The 20,975-nt window shown below is 46.1% G+C and overlaps 1 protein-coding gene across 2 annotated transcripts in view; it reads right to left on the bottom strand.

Moving 5' to 3' along the window:
• Nucleotides 829–20,975, bottom strand: part of ASB18 (ankyrin repeat and SOCS box containing 18) — a 76,657-nt gene continuing 56,510 nt past the window's right edge. For both annotated transcript variants that reach the window (XM_018040801.1, XM_018040795.1), the window contains 2 exons: nt 2,933–3,046; nt 829–1,269 (listed from right to left, as the gene is read on the bottom strand). In XM_018040801.1, the coding sequence (XP_017896290.1) occupies nt 1,084–1,269; nt 2,933–3,046 (300 nt within the window). In that variant the 3' untranslated portion in view covers nt 829–1,083. The remainder of the gene's footprint in view (nt 1,270–2,932; nt 3,047–20,975) is intronic.

Genomic DNA, 20,975 nt, shown 5'->3' with positions numbered 1-20,975 from the left:
CGAGCTGAGGGCAGCCTCCACGAGCCTGCGTCTGATTCTGGCATCCTAGACTGTCCCCCCACAGCTGGCTCAGCTGGGTCTGCTGGGGCCATCGGACAGAAGACTCACACAAGATCAAAGTGTCTGCTCACCACCCCTCCAGCGTCCTCTGAGGGGCTCTGGGTGGTGACACGCTCAGAAGCACCAGCGGGCTCCTGGGCAGGGGCTCTCGTTACGGAAGCACGTGTCCTCCTCTCTGCATGTGGACATCTGTCACGTTTAGGGGGGCAGGGTCTTCCCAGGGCGCTGAGCTCTAGGAGGGGTGTGATGTTTTCCTATCCTAAGTCAGAGGGTCTGAAGTTTGGGGATGGGGCCGGCAGGACTGTGGCTGAACAATCGTGGGCAGGGAGACCAATTCTGGGAAAAATACATACACCTTTTAGATCAACCTCTGTGGAAAGGTAGTCCATGTGGTCATGTATGGATGTGAGAGCTGGACTGTGAAGAAAGCTGAGCGCCGAAGAACTGATGCTTTTGAACTGCGGTGTTGGAGAAGACTCTTGAGAGTCCCTTGGACTGCAAGGAGATCCAACCAGTCCATCCTAAAGGAGATCAACCTGGGTATTCATTGGAAGGACTGATGTTGAAGCTGAAACTCCAATACTTTGGCCACCTGATGAGAAGTGCTGACTCATATGGAAAGACCCTGATGCTGGGAAAGATTGAGGGCAGGAGGAGAAGGGAACGACAGAGGATTGAGATGGTTGGATGGCATCATTGACTCGATGGACATGAGTCTGGGTAAACTCCGGGAGTTGGTGATGGACAGGGAGGCCTGGCGTGCTGCAGTCCATGGGGTCACACGACTGAGCGACTGAACTGAACTGAACTGAACTGTGGAAAGGTACTTTGTGATACATGTACTATGACATTCACAGTTTCAATTCTCAGAAGCAACCCTGAGAGAGGCAGAAAGGGCTTTTATTACCATCTCCATGCCCAGGTGGAACCTGAAGCGGGGTGAGGTCTGTGCACTGGGTGGGTGGGAGGTCCCATCCAAGGCCCATCAGAAGAGCACAGTGTCCTGGGCCATACTGCTGGGTTTCAGTGCAGAACCCCCTCTGCCTCCAGAAGCAGGTAGTTTTGCAGGGACTCCGGCAAGGGCAACAGAGGCACGAGGGAAAAGCACTTTCTGCCAAACGATTTCCGGATGGCGCAGCGGCAGAGATGCTGCAGACAGCGGGGTGTGTGGGCCAAGGCAAAGAGGGACTGGTAGAAAGCCTGGTGCACCTGAAAGGAGGTGGGGAGTGTCAGTCTGGGCACGTGGGACCGGCACGCTTCCTTCTGCTTCCCAGAGAGAAGAGGCCTGATGACACGGGAATCCTCTCATGGCTGCTGATGAGGGAGAGAGTGTGCGTGTAAGTCACTGTGTGTTTGTGTGTAAGTCACTGTGTGTGTGTGTGTGTGCGCGTGTAAGTCGCTGTGTGTAAGTCGCTGTGTGTGTGTGTGTAAGGTGCTGTGTGTGTGTGTGTAAGGCGCTGTGTATGTGTGTAAGTCGCTGTGTGTGTGTGTGTAAGGCGCTGTGTGTGTGTATGTGTGTAAGGCGCTGCGTGTGTGTCACTGTGTGTAAGTAGCTCTGTGTGTATGTGTGCATGTGTAAGTCACTGTGTGTAAGTCGCTGTGTGTGTCACTGTGTGTGTAAGTAGCTGTGTGTAAGTCGCTGTGTGTGTGTCACTGTGTGTGTGTAAGTCGCTGTGTGTAAGTCGCTGTGTGTGTATGTGTGTAAGGCGCTGCATGTGTCACTGTGTGTGTGTAAGTAGCTCTGTGTGTATGTGTGCATGTGTAAGTCGCTGTGTGTGTGTGTATGTAAGTCGCTGTGTGTGTGTGTGTGTGTGTGTGTGTGTGTGTAAGGTGCTGTGTGTGTGTGTTAGTTGCTTCAGTCATGTCTGATTCTTTTCAACCCCCATGGACTGTGGCCCACCAGGCTCCTCTGTCCATGGGTTTCTCCAGGCAAGGATACTGGAGTGGGCTGCCGTGCCCTCCTCCAGAGGATCTTCCCGATCCAGGGATCGAACCTGGGTCTCCTGCACTGCGGGCAGATTCTTTACCATCTGAGCCACCAGATCCTACCCAAAGCGGGTCTGGGCACTTTTCTGTAGGGTGGCTCCTACCCAGTCAGAGGGAAGTCTGTTTTGGGTGATCTCAGATAATACGGGGCATCTCCTCGAATCCCTAATCTGCACAGGGGCTTCCCGGGCGGCGCCAGTCGTAAAGAATGTGCTAAACGACCCGCCCGCAGTGCAGGAGACCTGAGAGATGCAAGTTTGACCCCTGGGTCGCGAAGATCCCCTGGAGGAGGGCACGGCCACCCACTCCAGTATTCTTGCTTGGAGAATCCCATGGACAGAGGAGCTTGGAGGGCTACAGTCTGTAGGGATGCACCGAGTCAGACACGGCTGAAGCAAATTAGCATGCGTGTGTATAATCTGCACAGGACTCAAGTCAATAAAACGTGAGGGCCCATTTTCTAGAGGCTTCTACACACAAAAAGTTTCTTTCTTAATCAGCAGTCACCTGTGGACTTTGTCGTGTATGAATGCAGTGCCTGCAGCTGCCTCAGTCGTATCCTGAGATGTCAGAAGGTGAAGCGGACACACAGGAGTCTGGATCTCCATGGCCCACCCTCCCTTGGACACTGGTTATGGAGCCCTGACCTTCCTAAACCAGGGTGGTCCTTACAGCCCACAGCACCCCAACCAGACCCATGGGCTTAGTCAGTACTGAGCCTCCAGAAGAAAAAACAGAAACACTCAGACATGCCCCTAATTTGCCCTTCTCTTTCCTTCCCCAGATGTTTCATCCTTTCCCGGATATGAGTGCAAAACCCCACATAGGAGAACAGAAGTAAGACAACAGTCTATACTAACGGAGGAAGAAGGGGCCACCCTCTCACCTGAAACACTTCTTCGGGGATCACCTCCTTCCAGGACTCGGAGACGCGGAGCTGAGGGTAGGAGTTGAAAAGAACCTCGATGACAGCGGGGACTGCTGCGCAGCTCTTCAGCACCTGGTCGGAAATGGTGGGAGACACATTTTGGGTGGGCTGGGTTTTGGGGCCAGGTGGAAAAGGCTGGGGAGGTGGGAGGGGGTGCCTGCATCATGCGTCAGCCACTTCCTGGCTGTGTGACCTTTCGACCCTCCCAGGGAACAATAGCATCCCAGTATCAAGAGTCCCTTGGACTGCAAGGAGATCCAACCAGTCCATCCTAAAGGAGATCAGTCTTGGATGTTCATTGGAAGGACTGATGCTGAAGCTGAAACTCCAATACTTTGGCCACCTCATGCGAAGAGCTGACTCATTGGAAAAGACCCTGATGCTGGGAGGGATTGTGGGCAGGAGGAGAAGGGGTCGACAGAGGATGAGATGGCTGGATGGCATCACCGATTCGATGGACATGGGTTTGAGTGAACTCTGGGAGTTGGTGATGGACAGGAAGGCCTGGAGTGCTGCAATTCATGGGGTTGCAAAGGGTTGGACATGACTGAGCGACTGAACTAACTAACTAACTATACAATAGGGTCCTGGTCAGGCCCCAGGTGTCTGGGCCAAGGAGTTCCCAGTAGGGATATGCTGACGCTCTCTGAGTCTGGAGAGCTGCTCAGAGAAAAGAAATCAGAACGTCTGGGTGGGGGGAGGGGTGCAGTGGGGGGCTGGGGTGGGGTGGGGGAGGAGTCTGCACAAGGGGGGCGTCCCCAATTTCTGGCTTCAGTTTTCTAGTGTGTCAGGAAGTTGGGGGAGAAGAGTTGCTTTGCTGTTGGACTTTTTTTCTCCCCTTGGCCTTTCTGGTTTATTTTCGTAGTCCCTACTGGCCAAGGGTGCTTGTTTTCTAACTGGCAAATTCTGCAATTCAGGTCCATTGGCTTCATCATAAAGATGGAAAGTGTTTGCTTTTTAAAAGTGGAAATCTTTCGTTGTCGTCATGGAGAAGTTTGAAAATCCACAAAAGCAGACTGGACAGAGGGGTGAACGCTCGCGTGCTCACCATCAGCTCACGGCCCATCCTGCCCTCGCCACACTTCCAGCCCCCCCACCCCCATGTTATTTGAAAGCAAATTCAACGTAGCCGGTCATGTCATCTATAAATATTCGTGTGTCTCTTAAAGGACGTTTAGAAGAAACACAAATGCAGAATCATTGTAACAGCTGAGAAATTAACCATAGTTCCCCACTGTGTGCATGCTAAGTCACTTCAGTCATGTCTGACTGTCGACTCTATGGACTACAGCCCGCCAGGCTCCTCTGTCCATGGGATTCTCCAGGCAAGAATACTGGAGTGGGTTGCCGTGCCCTCCTCCAGGGGATCTTCCCGACCCAGGGATCCAACCTGTATCCATCTATCCTGCATTGACAGATGGATTCTTTACCACTAGCACCATGTGGGAAGCTGGTTTCTTAGTATCATCTAACGTATACTCTATATTTAAATTCACAAATTTCTCTTAAATGCCATTATATCAAAACAATCATTTGTTTGCTTGAATAAGAATTCAGATAAGCCCAACAGCTTTACATTGGTTGGTACGATGTATTTTCAGATCTCTCTTTTTTGTTTTGTGTGATTTATTTGTTGAAGAAACTGGGTTATTCATCCTGTGGAGTTTCTCACTGTTGGGATTTTGCTGATTGTATCCCTGTGGGATGCCTCTTTTTCTCTGCTTTTTGTAAATTAGTAGTTGGATTTAGAAGCTTGATGGAATTCAGATTTGATTTTGGGGAAATCCCATGGACAGAGGAGCCTGGTGGGCTATAGTCCGTGGAGTTGCAAAAGAGTCACGACATGGCTTAGCGACTAAATAACAACAGGGCAACTTCATTATTCTCTGTTTTTGAGGTTTAGGATTTACCAAGTGCTGTGAAACGGTTTTGTTTATATCTCGGTTGAAAAACTGAGGTTAAGCCATTTTTTTTCTGAGGTCAGGCACCAAACAGCCGCAGTAGACAACAGTCAGAGCCAGTTGCAAGCCTGGCCAGCGTCCTGCTCACGGGCTCCTGAACGCACTCAAGGCAGCTGCCCCCTTTACAACCTGCCTGCTTCTTTCTGGGCTTCCCTGGTGGCTCATTCAGTGAAGAATCTGCCTCCAGTACAGTAGAACCAGGTTCGATCCCTGGGTGGGGAAGATCCCCTGGAGGAGGAAATGGAAACCCACTCCAGTATTCTTGCCTGGGAAATCCCACTGACAGGAGCCTGGAGGGGTATAGTCCAGGGGTGGCAAAAGTCAGACACTTATTGACTAAACCACTACCTAGCTTCTTGCAGATGTAACACCCCTTTAAGTTACAGAAAGGGAAAGTGTCAGTCGCTCAATCACATCCTGCTCTTTACAACCCCATGGACTGTAGTCCGCCAGGCTCCTCTGTCGATGGGATTCTCCAGGCAAAAATACTGGAGTGCGTTGCCAGGGGATCTTCCCAACCCAGGGATCGAACGTAGGCCTCCCACATTGCGGGCAGATTCTTTACCATCTAAGCCACAGGGAAGCGTAAGCAAGATTTTAAAATTTCAGATTTCTCTTTTTCAGAGATAACACCTATCAACATTTTGTATATACTAAGGTTTTATGTATTTAGAAAGGAATTAGTATAAAAGACAAAAACGAGCTAGTGATTTGCATACTATTTTGAAACTTGACTTTTCATCAAAATAGATTGTGAACAATTCAAAAATTACAAATGAGCATTTAGATATTATTTTTAGTGGCCATATAATATTGTATGAATGTATCATAATGAACTGAAAGAGCTAACTATTTTAAGTTGTATAATATTTTTTTATCTTATCAACAATGAATACCTTGAATATAGTTTCTCTGTGTCCAACCTTTCTTATTTAGATTGCTTATACTGAATCGCTGGAAGGAGAACTGCAAGTCAATGGGTGTGTATACTTTTTTCCCCCCTTTTTAATGTTTATTATTTTTCTCCATAGTTTTTATTTATTTATTGTAATTGGAGGCTAATTACTTTACAATATTGTGGTGGTTTTTGCCATATATTGACATGACTCAGCCACGGGCATACATGTGTTCCCCATCCTGACCCCCCTCCCACCTCCCTCCCCATCGCATCCCTCAGGGCCATCCCAGTGCACCAGCCCTGAGCACCCTGTCTCATGCATCGAACCTGGACTGGCAATCTATTTCACATATGGTAATATACATGTTTCAGTGCTATTCTCTGAAATCATCCCATCCTCCCCTTCTCCCACAGAGTCCCAAAATCTGTTCTTTATATCTGTGTCTCTTTTGCTTCCTTGCATATAGGGTCATCATTACCATCTTTCTAAATTCCATATATATATGTTAATATACTATGTTGGTGGTTTTCTTTCTGACTTACTTCACTCTGTATAATAGGCTCCAGTTTCATCCACCTCATTAGAACTGACTCAAAAGTGTTCTTTTTAATAGCCAAGTAATATTCCATTGTTTCTATGTATCACAGCTTCCTTATCCACTCCTCTGCCAATGGACATAGGTTGCTTCCACGCCCTAGCGATTGTGCTGTGAGAATACTGGGGTACACGTGTCTCTTTTAACTCTGGTTTCCAATGAGAGTGTATACTTTAAAGGTCTTAAAACATACTGTCAAACTGTAAGTGTATAAGTTGTTACCCTTTTTGAAGAACTGAGTATGAGAGGACCTCTTTCTTCCTACCCAGATCATCTCATTAATCATTTAAATTTATAGGGACAAGTTGAAATATTTACTGTTGGTTGACATTTGTCTTTTTTTCTTTATGAATTGCTAGATTATGTCTTTTGCTCATTTTCTCTATACTGCGTTCTTTTTTACCATCGTGAAAGTCACTCAGTCATGTCCGACTCTCTGCAACCCCATGGACTAAAGAGTCCATGAAATTCTCTAGGCCAGAATACTGGAGTGGGTAGCCTTTCCCTTCTCCAGGGGATCTTCCCAACCCAGGGATTGAACCCGGGTCTCCCACATTGCAGGCAGATTCTTTACCAGCTGAGCCACAGGGGAAGCCTCGCTGATTTATAAATATACTTTATTTATTAAGGTTATTTTTTAGATAGAAAATCATTTTTGAAAATAATATTTTATCCTCCTCAATATTAATATTTATTTTCCTTGTCTTATTACATTGACTAGAGCTTTAAAATTCAATGTTAAATGACAGTAATTGATAAGAGGCATCATCTAAATTTAATAGGACTGTCTCTAATCTTTCACCATAATCTTGGATAGTAGTTTCACATAAATTTGTGAATTTATTGACAAAATTTATTCACAAAAAATAAATTTTGTGAATTCACATAAATTTGTTGTTTTTCAGTTGCTAAGTTGTGTCTGACTCTTTGCAACCCCATGGATTGCAGCATGTCAGGCTTCCCTGTCCTTCACTATCGCCCAGAGTTTGCTCAAATTCAAGTCCACTGAGTCGTGATGCTATCTAACTATCTCATCCTCTGCTGTCTCCTTCTCATTTTGTCTTTAATCTTTCCCAGCATCAGAGTTTTTTCCAGTGAGTCCGTTCTTCCCATCAGGTGGCCAAAGGATTGGAGCTTCAGCTTCAGCATCAGTCCTTCCAATGAATATTCAGGGTTGATTTTCTTTAGGATTGACTGGTTTGATCTTCTTGCAGTCCAGGGGACTCTCAAGCACCACAATTCAGAAGCATCAATTATTTGGTGCTCAGCCTTCTTTATGGTTCAACTCTCACATCCATACATGATGACTGGAAAAAACATAGGTTTGATTATATGGACCTTTGTCAGCAAACTGGTTTCTCTGCTTATTAATATGCTGTCTAGGTTTGCCATAGCCTTCCTGCCAAGGAGCAAGCATCTTTTAATTTCATGGCTGCAGTCACCATCCAGTGATTTTTGGAGCTCAAGAAAATAAAGTCTCTCACTGCTTCCACGTTTCTGTTTCTATTTGCCATGAAATGATGGGCTTTAGTGTAGTCAATGAAGCAGATGTTTTTCTGGAACTCCCTTGCTTTCTCCATGATCCAACGAATGTTGGCAATTTGATCTTTGGTTCCTCTGCCTTTTCTAAACCCAGATTGAATATCAGGAAGTTCTCAGTTCACATACTGCTGAAGCCGAGCTTGAAGGATTTTGAGCATAAACTTTCTAGCATGTGAAATGAGCACAGTTCTATAGTAGTTGGAATATTCTTTGACTTCTTTGGGTTTGGAATGAAAACTGACCTTTTCCAGCCCTGTGGCCTCTGCTGAGTTTTCCAAATTTGCTGACATGTTGAGTGCAGTACTTTAACAGCATCATCTTTTAGGATTTTAAATAGCTCAGCTAGAATTCCATCACCTCCACTAGCTTTGTTTGTAATAATACTTCCTGAGGCCCAGCTGACTTCATACTCCAGGATGTCTGGCTCTAGGTGAGTGACTGCACCACTGTGGTGATTCAGGTCATTAAGACCATTTTGTATAATTCTTCTGTGTATTCTTGCCATCTCTTCTCAATCTCCTCTGCTTCTTTTAGGTCCTTACAGTTTCTGTCCAGTAGCCAAGTACTGGATTTTGAACTCTTTTATTGACTATAAGCAACATAGTTCCTTATAGTTCCATTTCTTCTAAGGAATTCTGGCCCACTGTAATAGATACAATGGTCATCTGAATTAAGTCTGCCCATTCCCGTCCATTTTAGTTCACTGATTTCTAAGACGTCAATGTTCAGTCTTGCCATCTCCAGCTTGACCATGTCTAATCGACCTTGATTTGTGGACCTAACATTCCAGGTTCTTATGCAATATTGTTCTTTACAGCACTGGACTTTATTTTCACCACCAGACCCATCCAAAACTGAGCATCATTTCTGCTTTGGCCCAGTGTCTTCATTCTTTCTGGAGCTATTCGTAACTGCCCTCCGCTCTTCCCCAGTAGCACACTGGACACCTTCCCACCTTGGGGCTCACCTTCTGGTGTCATACCTTTTTGCCTTTTCATGCTGTTCATGGGGCTCTCCAGGCAAGAATACTGGAGTGGGTTCCCTCCTCTAGCGGACCACGTTTTGTCAGAACTCTCCACTACCTGTCTCCACGACCTGTCTGTCCTGGGTATGCCTGCACGGGATAGCACAGAGCTTCCTCGACTTATGCAAGCCCTTTGCCATGGCAAGGCTGTGATCCGTGAAGGGGATAAGTACTTTGTTCTAAGTTAAGGAAATGTCTTTGTATTACTAGATTCATGATTTAAGTTTTTAATGTTTTCTAGCCAAATTGCTACAAAAAGATTATCCAATACTGACCTATTTTGCCTTTCATAAGACAGTCTCTATTTGGCTAGTCTTCTAAATAGAATGGTAGATTCAATTTGTTAAGATATTTTTCATCTTTTAATAAATAAATTTGCTTTACAGTTTTAGTTTTTTGAGCTATTAACATTACTGTCAAGTTTTAATGTCACTCAGTGTTAACTTAGTAAAACTGTCTGAGATGATGTCTATCTTTTTAATACTCTGGGAGATTTTGAAAAGTAGATAATTATAGGAAATAAGAAAGCATGATGGACTTTGCATTTGAACCTTTAGCTGCAGGTGATAATATTTTCTATTTTTTCAGTTACTGGCATATTTTATTTTGATTTATTCTTGGCTTAATTTTGTTCATCTATATTTTCCTGGAAAAAAAAAAAAGAAATTCAGCATTGCAGGTGTACTGGTCAGGGTGGTAACAGGAAACAGAGGGCACATTTGAGATTATTCCAGGAGGGTTCTTGATCCAGGGCTTGTTTAGCCAGGTGTGTGTGCAGAATAACGGCGAGGAGCAGTGCTTTGACACAGAGCGGGCAGTGGAGCTGATTCCCACTCCTGGGCCTGCAGGGTGAGGGGACGGAGTGGGTTGTCTCACCAGGAGCGGAGGGACACTCACACCAACCTCAAGCTGAGAGGGTACCTAGTGAACACACCCTCTCACTTCACTCTCCTTCCTCCCTGGCTTCTGGGACTCTTCCCTGATGAAGCCCAGGGAGCAGAGAGCCAGGAGACGTGCAGATGGGTCCATGCAGGTGGAGAACAAATTTGGATGGGGACGGTTATCTGCACTGTATCTAGGAATAAGCACCCTTTCTCATCTGGAACTCACTGTGATTGTCTCCGGAGAAGGCAATGGCAACGCACTCCAGTGTTCTTGCCTGAAGAATCCCAGGGACGGGGGAGCCTGGTGAGCTGCCGTCTGTGGGGTTGCACGGAGTCGGACACGACTGGAGCGACTCAGCAGCAGCAGCAGCAGCAGGGATTGTCTCTGCACTGTGTTTTGCATATTTAATGTCTTGCTGGAATTCTATTTTAATTTTTTTTTTTGGTCAGGAAATCAGCTATTGAATTTCTTTGATCAATTCTCTTTAAAAATATTCCAATCCACTAATTTTTGCCTTCATCTTATTAATTCTTTTCTCCTTTTTTCTTCCCAGCTCCTTGGATTGACCACTCAGTTAACTTGGCAATATGTCTTTCCTTCAGTTCAGTTCAGTCGCTCAGTAATGTCTGACTCTTTGCGACCCTATGGACTGCAACATGCCAGGCTTCCCTGTCCATCACCAACTTCCTGAGCTTGCTCAAACTCATGTCCATCAAGTTGGTGATGCCATCCAACCATCTCATCCTCCGTCATCCCCTTCTCCTCCTGCCTTTAATCTTTTGCAGAATCAGGGTCTTTTCCATGGAGTCAGTGCTTCACTTCAGGTGGCCAAAGTACTGGAGTTTCAGCTTCAGCATCAGTCTTTCCAATGAACACTCAGGACTGATCTCCTTCAGAATGGACTTGCTGGACCTCCTTGCAGTCCAAGGGACTCTCAAGAATCTTCTCCAACACCACATTTCAAAAGCATCAGTTCTTCAGCGCTCAGCTTTCTTTATAGTCCAACTCTCACATCCATACATGACCACTGGAAAATCCATAGCCTTGACTAGACAGACCTTTGTTGGCAAAGTAATGTCTCTGCTTTTTAATATGCTATCTAGGTTGGTCATAACTTTCCTTCCAAGGAGTAAGCAAATGGCTGCAATCACCATCTGCAGTGATTTTGGAGCCCAGAAAAATAAAGTCAGCCACTGTTTCCCCATCTATTTCCCATGAAGTGATGGGACCAGATGCCATGATCTTCATTTTCTGAATGTTGAGCTTTAAGCCAACTTTTTTCACTCTCCTCTTTCACTTTCATCAAGAGGCTTTTTAGCTCCTCTTCACTTTCTGCCATAAGGGTGGTGTCATCTGCATATCTGAGGTTATTGATATTTCTCCTGGCAATCTTGATTCCAGCTCGTGCTTCCTCCAGCCCAGCGTTTCTCATGATGCTAGTAGTAATAATGAACATGTAGGTGCCATAGTACTCTGGTGGAGGAATCACCAGGTGCTAGAAAGGACAGCTGAGTCAGACCTAGATTTGCAATGGTGTGGTGAGTTGGTCAAGGAAAGATTTCTGCAGGAAGTGACATTCAAGCTAAGACATGGGACAGCAGTTCCAAAAGATGTGGAGAGTTCTGAGGACTAGGATGGTCAAGGTATAGAAAGGAATTATCAGACATGGGAGGTGAGAAGGAACAGAAAGTACTGACTGTGGGACTTCCTTGGAGGGCAGTAGATGAAGGTTTGCCTGCCAACGCAGGAGACACGGGTTCCATCCCTGGTCCAGGGAGATCCCATGTGCCATGGAGCAACGAAGCCCGTGCATCAAAACGCTGAAGCTCACGCTCCCTAGAGCTTGTGCCCCCAACAAAAGAAGCCACTGCAATGTGAAGCCCACGCATCCCAATGAAGAGTAGCTCCCGACCGCTGCAACTAGAGAAATTCTCACAAAGCAGCAAAGACCCAACACAGCCAAATATAAGTAAATAAATAAAATTATACATATGTAAACAATATTGACTGCGATGTGAGGTTTGACATGGGGGGTGGGGTGGGTAGTGAGAATTGAGACTGGAGAGGACAGCAGGTCAGAGCCGGAAGCGTGCTGTCGGCCACGATAAGAAGCTGGGCTTTATCTTCAGGGCACCGGAAAGCCCTTGAAGGGTGATGAGTGGAGAAGTGACAGGGTCAGATTTTAATTTTAGAAGTATCACCATGGCTACAGTGTTGAGAAGAGTTCCACGAGGCCATATTGGAGGCAGAGAGTTGAGTTACGAGGATATTTTTGCAATCTAGGGGAGAGATTTGTGCATGTTCAGTTGCTCAGTCGTGTCTGACTCTTTGTGACCCCCTGGACTGTAGCCCGCCATGCTCCTCTGTCCACGGAATTCTCCAGGCAAGAGTACTGGAGTGGGTAGCCATTTCCTCTTCTAGGGGATCTTCCCAACCCAGGGATCAAAACAGGGGCTCTTACGTCCTCTGCACTGACAGGTGCCTTCTTTACCACTGAGATGATGGTGGCCTAAACTGAGCTGGTGGCAGCCAGGATGGAAAAAGAAGAAAGACTTTGAGAGATATTTAAGAGGTGGAGTTGAGGGACTCTGCAGACTGAGTTTCCCATTTCTGAGATGGTTTTACCCATCATCTCTTGGGCAGCTGGAGTACCCTCATTCCCTTTGGCCTTCAGCCTCCCCTACCCCACCCAATCAGCCCTTGCCAAGAGCAGCCCTGAGCTGGCTGCACCCGGTGGTCAGGGCTCTGCCTCCCCTCGGGCCGCATCCACCTCTGACACAGCTGACCGCATCTTCCACTTGGATATGTCCTTCTCTTGGCTTCCAGAAGCCACACGCTCATTCCTTCGCCACCCACGCTGCTGCTTCTACTCGGCTGCCTCTGCTGCTCTCCCGCCTGCGCGTCTTCTTGTGCTGGGATGGCCTTGGAGTCAGTCCTCATTCCTCGTCTCTGCTCTCCCTCCCTGGTGATCTCATTCCATTTTCTGGCTTTAGACACCATCCAAATGCCACCAACTCTCTAAAGTCTATCTCCAGGTTGGTCAAACCTCCCTCCCAACCTCCAGGTTTGAATATCCAATTGCTTACTTGATTAGCTCCTCGTGGCTGGCTCTATCTTACACTTAAGGCATCAAAAACAGAACACCCGAGACTCCTCCCAGCCCCAGACGTCCTTTCTCCCTAAGCTTCCCCTTACCTTTCGATGGCACACCCATCCTTCCAACATCTCAGGCTAAAAGCCTTGGAGTCATCTTTAAAGCCTTGGAGTCATCTTTAACTCCTCTCCTCACATATCCCGCATCCTGTATCCAGTCTGTCAAGAAATCCTGCTGGCTCTACCTTCATGAGATATCCAGAATCCATAATTTCTTTTCCTTTTTGGCTGTGCTGCACAGCTTGTGGGATCTCAGTTGCCCCACTAGGGACTGAACCTGGACTGTGATCGCGAGAGCCTGGAATCCTAGCCACTAGGCCACCAGGTGTTCCCCGTTTTCAGACTACCGCCCTCGTCCACGCCAGCATGATCCCTCAGGTGGACTGTGGCCACAACCTCCTAAGCCATCTCTCCACTTCTATTCTGCTCCTCCTAAAGTAGATTCTCAACACGGAGACCACAAGGAGCCTCAGAGAACGTCAGTCAAGGTATACCACTCCAGTGCTCAAACCAATCCAGTGGCCAACGTCACTGCAGTGGCCTCGGGGACCCCACGGCCTGTCCCCTCCTCCAGTTCTCTCACCTCCTGATGCTGTCCCACGGCTTCTCTCCACCTTCAGCCCCACTGGTTCCCTTGTTGTCCCCCACGTGGGTCAGGCTCACTCCAGCCTTGGAGTCGTGGACTTCGTCTTATCTACTGGGCTATTCTTTCCCCAGACACCTGCTTAGCTGATTCCCTCATCTCTCTCAAGTCTACTCAAAACCATCCATCCTAATACCCTCTTTAAAACATGCTGCCTCCTCCCTCGGCTCCTCTCTCCCAGTCCTTATCACTTTATTGGCCCATTATTATGCTCATTGTTTAATGCTCATCTCCCTCATTAGGATGTAAGCTTCATGAGGGCAGCAATACTTTCCCCCCAGTATAGTCACTCATTAGGTATCCTAAGCACCTAGTATGACTCTGGCAAATGGCTGGTGCTCAATAAACATCTGTTGAATAAATAATGGATAAAAAGAAATATTTCTTTTTAAAAAGCACTCAGAAGGCATGTCTTATGAACCTTTGATATCTAAATGTGTCTTTCTTTTGCCAGTAAAATACGAGCTATCTTGGTTGAATATAGAATTCTAGCATCTAAGCCTTTTCTTTAAAAATCTGTAGATGGCAGCCTGGTGCTCTGTGATGAACTAGAGGGGTGGGATGGGGGGTGCGGTGGGAGGGAGGCTGCAGAGGAAGGGGATATATAAATATATATAGTTGTACACACACACACACACACACACATACATATATATATATATATATATATATATATATATATATATATAGAGAGAGAGAGAGAGAGAGAGAGAGAGAGAAAGAGAGAGCTATGACTGATTTGGTCATGTGAGTGAAATTCACCCATTCCAGTCCATTTTAGTTTGCTGATTGCTAGAATGTCGACTTTCACTCTTGCCATCTCCTGTTTGACCACTTCCAATTTGCCTTGCTTCATGGACCTAACATTCCAGGTTCCTATGCAATATTGCTCTTTACAGCATCGGACCTTGCTTCTATCACCAGTCACACCCACAACTGGGTATTGTTTTTGCTTTGGCTCCATCCCTTCATTCTTTCTGGAGTTATTTCTCCACTGATCTCCGGTAGCATATTGGGCACCTACCGACCTGGGGAGTTCCTCTTTCAGTATCATTCTGCCTTTTCATACTGTTCATGGGATTCTCAAGGCAAGAATACTGAAGTGGTTGGCCATTCCCTTCTCCAGCGGACCACATTGTGTCAGACTATTCTTAGAAGAAATGCAGTAGCCATCATGGTCAACAGAAGAGTCCGAAATGCAGTACTTGGACGCAGTCTAAAAAATGACAGAATGATCTCTGGTCATTTCCAAGGCAAACCATTCAGTATCACAGTAATCCAAGCCTATGCCCCAACCAGTAATGCTGAAGAAGCTGAAGTTGAGTGGTTCTATGAAGACCGCTAAGATCTTTTAGAACTAACACCCAAAAAAGATGTCCTTTTCATTATAGGGGACTGGAGTGCAAACATAGGAAGTCAAGAAACACCTTGGGTAACAGGCAAATTTGGCCTTGGAATACAGAATGAAGCAGGGCAAAGGCTAATAGAGTTTTGCCAGGAGAACGCACTGGTCATAGCAAGCACCCTCTTCCAACAACACAAGAGAAGACTCTACACATGGACATCACCAGATGGTCAACACCAAAATCAGATTGATTATATTCTCTGCAGCCAAAGATGGAGAAGCTCTATACACTCAGCAAAAACAAGGCCAGGAGCTGACTGTGGCTCAGATCATGAACTCCTTATTCCAAATTCAGACTTAAATTGAAGAAAGTAGGAAAACCACTAGACCATTCAGGTATGACCTAAATCAAATCCCTTAGGATTATACAGTGGAAGTGAGAAATAGATTTAAGGGACTAGATCTGATAGATAGAATGCCTGATGAACTATGGATGGAGGTTTCTGACATTGTACAGGAGACAGGGATCAAGACCATCCCCATGGAAAAGAAATGCAAAAAAGCAAAATGGCTGTCTGGGGAGGCCTTACAAATAGCTGTGAAAAGAAGAGAAGCGAAAAGCAAAGGAGAAAAGGAAAGATAATAAGCATCTGAATGCAGAGTTCCAAAGAATAGCAAGGAGAGATAAGAAAGCCTTCCTCAGCGATCAATGCAAAGAGATAGAGGAAAACAATAAATGGGAAAAACTAGAGATCTCTTCAAGAAAATTAGAGATACCAAGGCAATATTTCATGCAAAGATGAGCTCAATAAAGGACAGAAATGGTATGGACCTAATAGAAGCAGAAGATATTGAGAAGAGGTGGCAAGAATACACAGAAAATGAAAGTGAAGTTGCTCAGTCGTGTCCGACTCTTTGCAACTCCATGGACTGTAGCATATCAGGCTTCTCCATCCATGGGATTTTCCAGGCAAGAGTACTGGAGTGGGTTGCCATTTCCTTCTCCAGGGGATCTTCCCGACCCAGGGATTGAACCCAGGTCTCCTGCCTTGTAGGCAGATGCTTTACCTCTGAGCCACCAGGGAATACACAGAACTGTACAAAAAAGAGCTTCACGACCAAGATAATCACGATGGTGTGATCACTCACTTAGAGCCAGACATCCTGGAATGTAAAGTCAAGTGGGCCTTAGAGAGCATCACTACGAACAAAGCTAGTGGAGGTGATGGAATTCCAGTTGACCTATTTCAAATCCTGAAAGACGATGCTGTGAAAGTGCTGCACTCCAATATGCCAGCAAATTTGGGAAACTCAGCAGTGGCCACAGGACTGGAAAAGGTCAGTTTTCATTCCAATCCCAAAGAAAGGCAATGCCAAAGAATGCTCAAACTACTGCACAATTGCACTCATCTCACACACTACTAAAGTAATGCTCAAAATTCTCCAAGCCAGGCTTCAGCAATACGTGAACCGTGAACTTCCAGATGTTCAAGCTGGTTTTAGAAAAGGCAGAGGAACCAGAGATCAAATTGCCAACATCCACTGGATCATGGAAAAAGCAAGAGAGTTCCAGAAAAACATCTATTTCTGCTTTATTGACTATGCCAAAGACTTTGACTGTGTGGATCACAATAAACTGTGGAAAATTCTGAAAGAGATGGGAATACCAGACCACCTGACCTGCCTCTTGAGAAACCTATATGCAGGTCAGGAAGCAACAGTTAGAACTGGACATGGAACAACAGACTGGTTCCAAATAGGAAAAGGAGTACATCAAGGCTGTATATTGTCACCCTGCTTATTTAACTTCTATGCAGAATCCATCATGAGAAACGCTGGGCTGGAAGAAGCACAAGCTGGAATCAAGATTGCCAGGAGAAATATCAATAACCTCAGATACGCAGATGACACCACCCTTATGGCAGAAAGTGAAGAGGAACTAAAGAGCCTCTTGATGAAAGTGAAAGAGGAGAGTGAAAAAGTTGGCTTAAAGCTCAACATTCAGAAAACAAAGATCATGGCATCTGGTCCCATCACTTCATGGGAAATAGATGGGGAAACAGTGGTAACAGTGTCAGACTTTATTTTTGGGGCTCCAAAATCACTGCAGATGGTGATTGCAGCCATGAAATTAAAAGGCACTTACTCCTTGGAAGGAAAGTCATAACCAACCTAGACAGCATATTAAAAAGTAGAAACATTACTTTGCCAACAAAGGTCCATCTAGTCAAGGCTATGGTTTTTCCAGCGGTCATGTATGGATGTGAGATTTGGACTGTGAAGAAAGCTGAGCACCGAAGAATTGATGCTTTTGAACTGTGGTGTTGGAGAAGACTCTTGAGAGTCCCTTGGACTACAAGAAGATCCAACTAGTCCATTCTGGAGATCAGTCCTGGGTGTTCATTGGAAGGACTGATGCTAAAGCTGAAGCTCCAATACTTTGGCCACCTCATGCGATGAGTTGACTCATTGGAAAAGACTCTGATGCTGGGAGGGATTGTGGGCAGGAGGAGAAGGGGACAACAGAGGATGAGATGGCTGGATGGCATCACCGATTCCATGGGCATGAGTTTGAGTGAACTCCGGGAGTTGGTGATGGACAGGGAAGCCTGGCGTGCTCCAATTCATGGGGTCGCAAAGAGTCGGACACAACTGAGTGACTGAACTGATGACTGATTCAAGTTGTTGTATGACAGAAACCAACAATAACATTGTAAAGCAATTATCCTTCAATTAAAATATAAAAAATCTGTAGATGGGGAGTTCTCTGGTGGTGCAGTAGTTAGGATATGGTGCTTTCATTGCCATGACCTGGGTTCAATCCCTGGTTGGAGAACTTGGATCCAGCAAGCCACGTGGCATGGTCAAAATAAAAAATCTGTAAATGATATTTAATTGTCCTATGATAATAGTGCATAGAACTCAGAGTCCAGTCTGATTTTTACTCCTTTAGGAACCTGTTTTTTACTTGGATGCTTTGCTAGGTTTTTCTGTGCCTTTTAAGAATGGTTTTGCTAGACTGTATATAGGTGTGTGTCTCTCATCACTGATTTGCAGAGAACATCCATTGAAGTCCTATACTTTAAGACTTTTCAGTGCAGCTACGTTTTCTTCTATTACGTCTTTGATGATTATTTCTGATCCATTTGTTGTGGGTTCTTCAATAATATCATTTATCTGTGAGTTGGCTCTCTGCCCTTTATGACTATCACTTTGTCTTTTAATTTCTTGACTTTTTTTTTGTTTGCAATTAAGAAGATTTTTTAACATTAGTCCTTTGTAGTGAACATTGTGGTTGACTTCCAAACACTCCAGACAATTAGATTAATTGAATCATGATCATTCTATTCTCATTACCACTTAATGGTTTGGGGAAGGGCGGGTTTAAGCCAACCGGGGTCAATAAAACACAGAAAAGGACTTCCTCAGGGTTTCTAGAGAAAAGTGGCTGAATCTGAACAGGAAGCTGGTTGGAACAGTTGCTGGAAGCCATTTAGGGACCAAGAAAAGGACCATTTTGAGGGCCAGGTTGACTTACTGAGCTTAGAAGGCATATGGTTCTTTGATGATGTCACTGAGACTTAGAAATAACCAATTGTGAAGCCTGTGCTTCTTGTTATGAGAGATTCAAGGGGGGTTGGAACCAAGTCAGGCAGGGGCTGCCTGGCAGAGGCTGTGACTTTGAGAAGGAGCTGTCTGGGGATACTGGAGCCATGGAGAGGGACGTGTTGCTGTAGAAGCTACTCAGGACAGAGGAAGAGGATGAGAAACACCTTGGCTTTATTTCTCCCTCCACCTCCAATTTCCAATGGTGTCTCCCCTGGCGGAACCCAGCCAGAAGCCAGCTATACGGGGCTGCGTGTTAGCTTGAAGGGGCTAGCCACAATGCGCACACCTTGTCAGGATGCAGAGTAGAACAGAGAGACAGCAGGGACTGGATCTGGGGGCACACAGAGAAATAGCAGAGCACCCTCACTCACATCCTTGGTTTGATTCTCTTTATGAATCAGTTCTGCCTTTTATTTCCTTTAATGTAATCTAAGAAAGCTGAGTAGATGATGCTTTTTAACTGTGGTGTTGGAGAAGACTCTTGAGAGTCCCTTGGACTGCAAGGAGATCAAACCAGTCAATCCCAAAGAAAATCAGTCCTGAATATTCATTGGAAGGACTGATGCTGAAGCTTCCAATATTCATTGGAAGGACTGATGCTGAAGATGAAACTCCAATACTTTGGCCACCTGATGCAAAGAACTGACTCATTTGAAAAGACCCTGATGCTGGGAAAGATTGAAGGCAGGAGGAGAAGGGAATGACAGAGGATGAGACGGTTGGATGGCATCACCGACTTGATGGACATGAGTTTGAGCAACCTCCAGGAGTTGGTGTTGGACAGGGAAGCCTGGTGTGCTGCCGTCGATGGGGTCACAAAGAGTCAGACGTGACTGAGCGATTGAACTGAACTGAATGTAATCTAATCTACCATTGTGTTCTTGCTTTCTTGGTGTAAATTTATCTCCTCCATCTTCCTTTTCATGTCATTCAGTTCACTTCTCATCTTGTTTGGTTTTATGGATGTAAAGGCTGTATCATCTTGCATTCCATACAGGATGGCACACGGGCATACAATTTCTCAGATTTTCTTCTGGATCTTTTGATGAGAGGAACAGATTTCCTCTTTATTCTCAGGAAGGTATCTCATTCTTTTTTTCCTGCCCCTCCATGAATCCATTTATTTTTCTCTATATTCATCTCTGGTTAAGGTTAGATCCAGACACGAAGTCTGTGGACACGCAGGGGAAGTCCATGGTCCTTTTCTCTGTTAGCCTTTGAGATGGTGGAGGGGCAAAGTGGAGGAAGGCTGGTAAGGGAGATGCCCAGCCCGGGTCCTAGTCTGTACACCCTCCTGGTCACCTGTGCTCCATCAGGAGGCCTCTTCCTCCCACCCTCCCCCTAGCAGAGTCAGCAGGTTGCTATGCAACCTCGGTTCCTCAGTTTCCACCGCTGCACTTTGTACTGCATCTCCCACAATGCACTGCACCACCACCAGCATCCGCTGCTACTTCGTGGGCTTAAACGTTTGCCTTAATGTCTACTTGACCGCCTGAAAACTTAGGGCCATGCAGCAGAGGCGTGCTGGCCCTTCCTGACTCAGACGTGAGGTCTTTCTGTTGGTGCACGGATTTTCTTTCTCTCCCTCTCCCCCTTCCTTCCATCCTTCCCTCCGCTTGTGTATGTCTTCAGAGATACTTTAACATGAAGACAGGAGCAGATGCTCTTTGAACCTGATAATCATATTACCATTATCATCTCTAGTCCCCTTCCTACCCAAAGTTTGTTTTTTTCCCTAATCCATGATGGTCACAAGGCTGGGCTTAAATGGGCTTTAGAGAGGAGAGAGACAGAATGACCACAGGAGGCTGGGGTGCAAGGGGAGAGCCAGGCGGGTGTGCAGTCTCCCGGCCTCGCACCCCATGGTGGGCTCTTGATGAGCTGGTATTTCTGGCTTACGCGAGCCACCGATAACAGGCATCTCCCTGGAGCACAACAGCCCCTGAACCCAACTGGCCCCTTTTCCACGTTGGGAGGAAACGCCCTTTTAAAGAGAGGTCACACTGGACCTCTGCACATCTAGCCTGTTTGTCTTTTGAGGTATTTTAGGCAGTTCCTGCGTCTTCAGACCTTCCTCAGGCCAACCTGGAGCCTCCAGCTACCCTCCCATCAGTCCTCTCACTTCTCAGCAAAATAGTCAATGGCTCCCAGTGACTGCATGCAACCTGGACCTCCCCACCTCCCCACCCCCATTCTCTCAAGAGCTACCCGCCTCCAGACCCCTCCTCCCGGGGTCACGGACTGTGACAAAGTCTTATTGCCTGTCTCTGGGAATTCATTTCCTGTCTCTCCTCTGTTCCACCTCTCTGGGGCTCCAGACCCTCCCCACCCCCTGACCAGCCCCC

The sequence above is a fragment of the Capra hircus genome, chromosome 3, assembly GCF_001704415.2.
Source record: "Capra hircus breed San Clemente chromosome 3, ASM170441v1, whole genome shotgun sequence".
In the NCBI taxonomy this organism is placed as follows: Eukaryota; Metazoa; Chordata; class Mammalia; order Artiodactyla; family Bovidae; genus Capra; species Capra hircus.
Note: the sequence above shows the minus strand (reverse complement) of the source record. Positions and strands in the feature narration are given on the sequence as shown.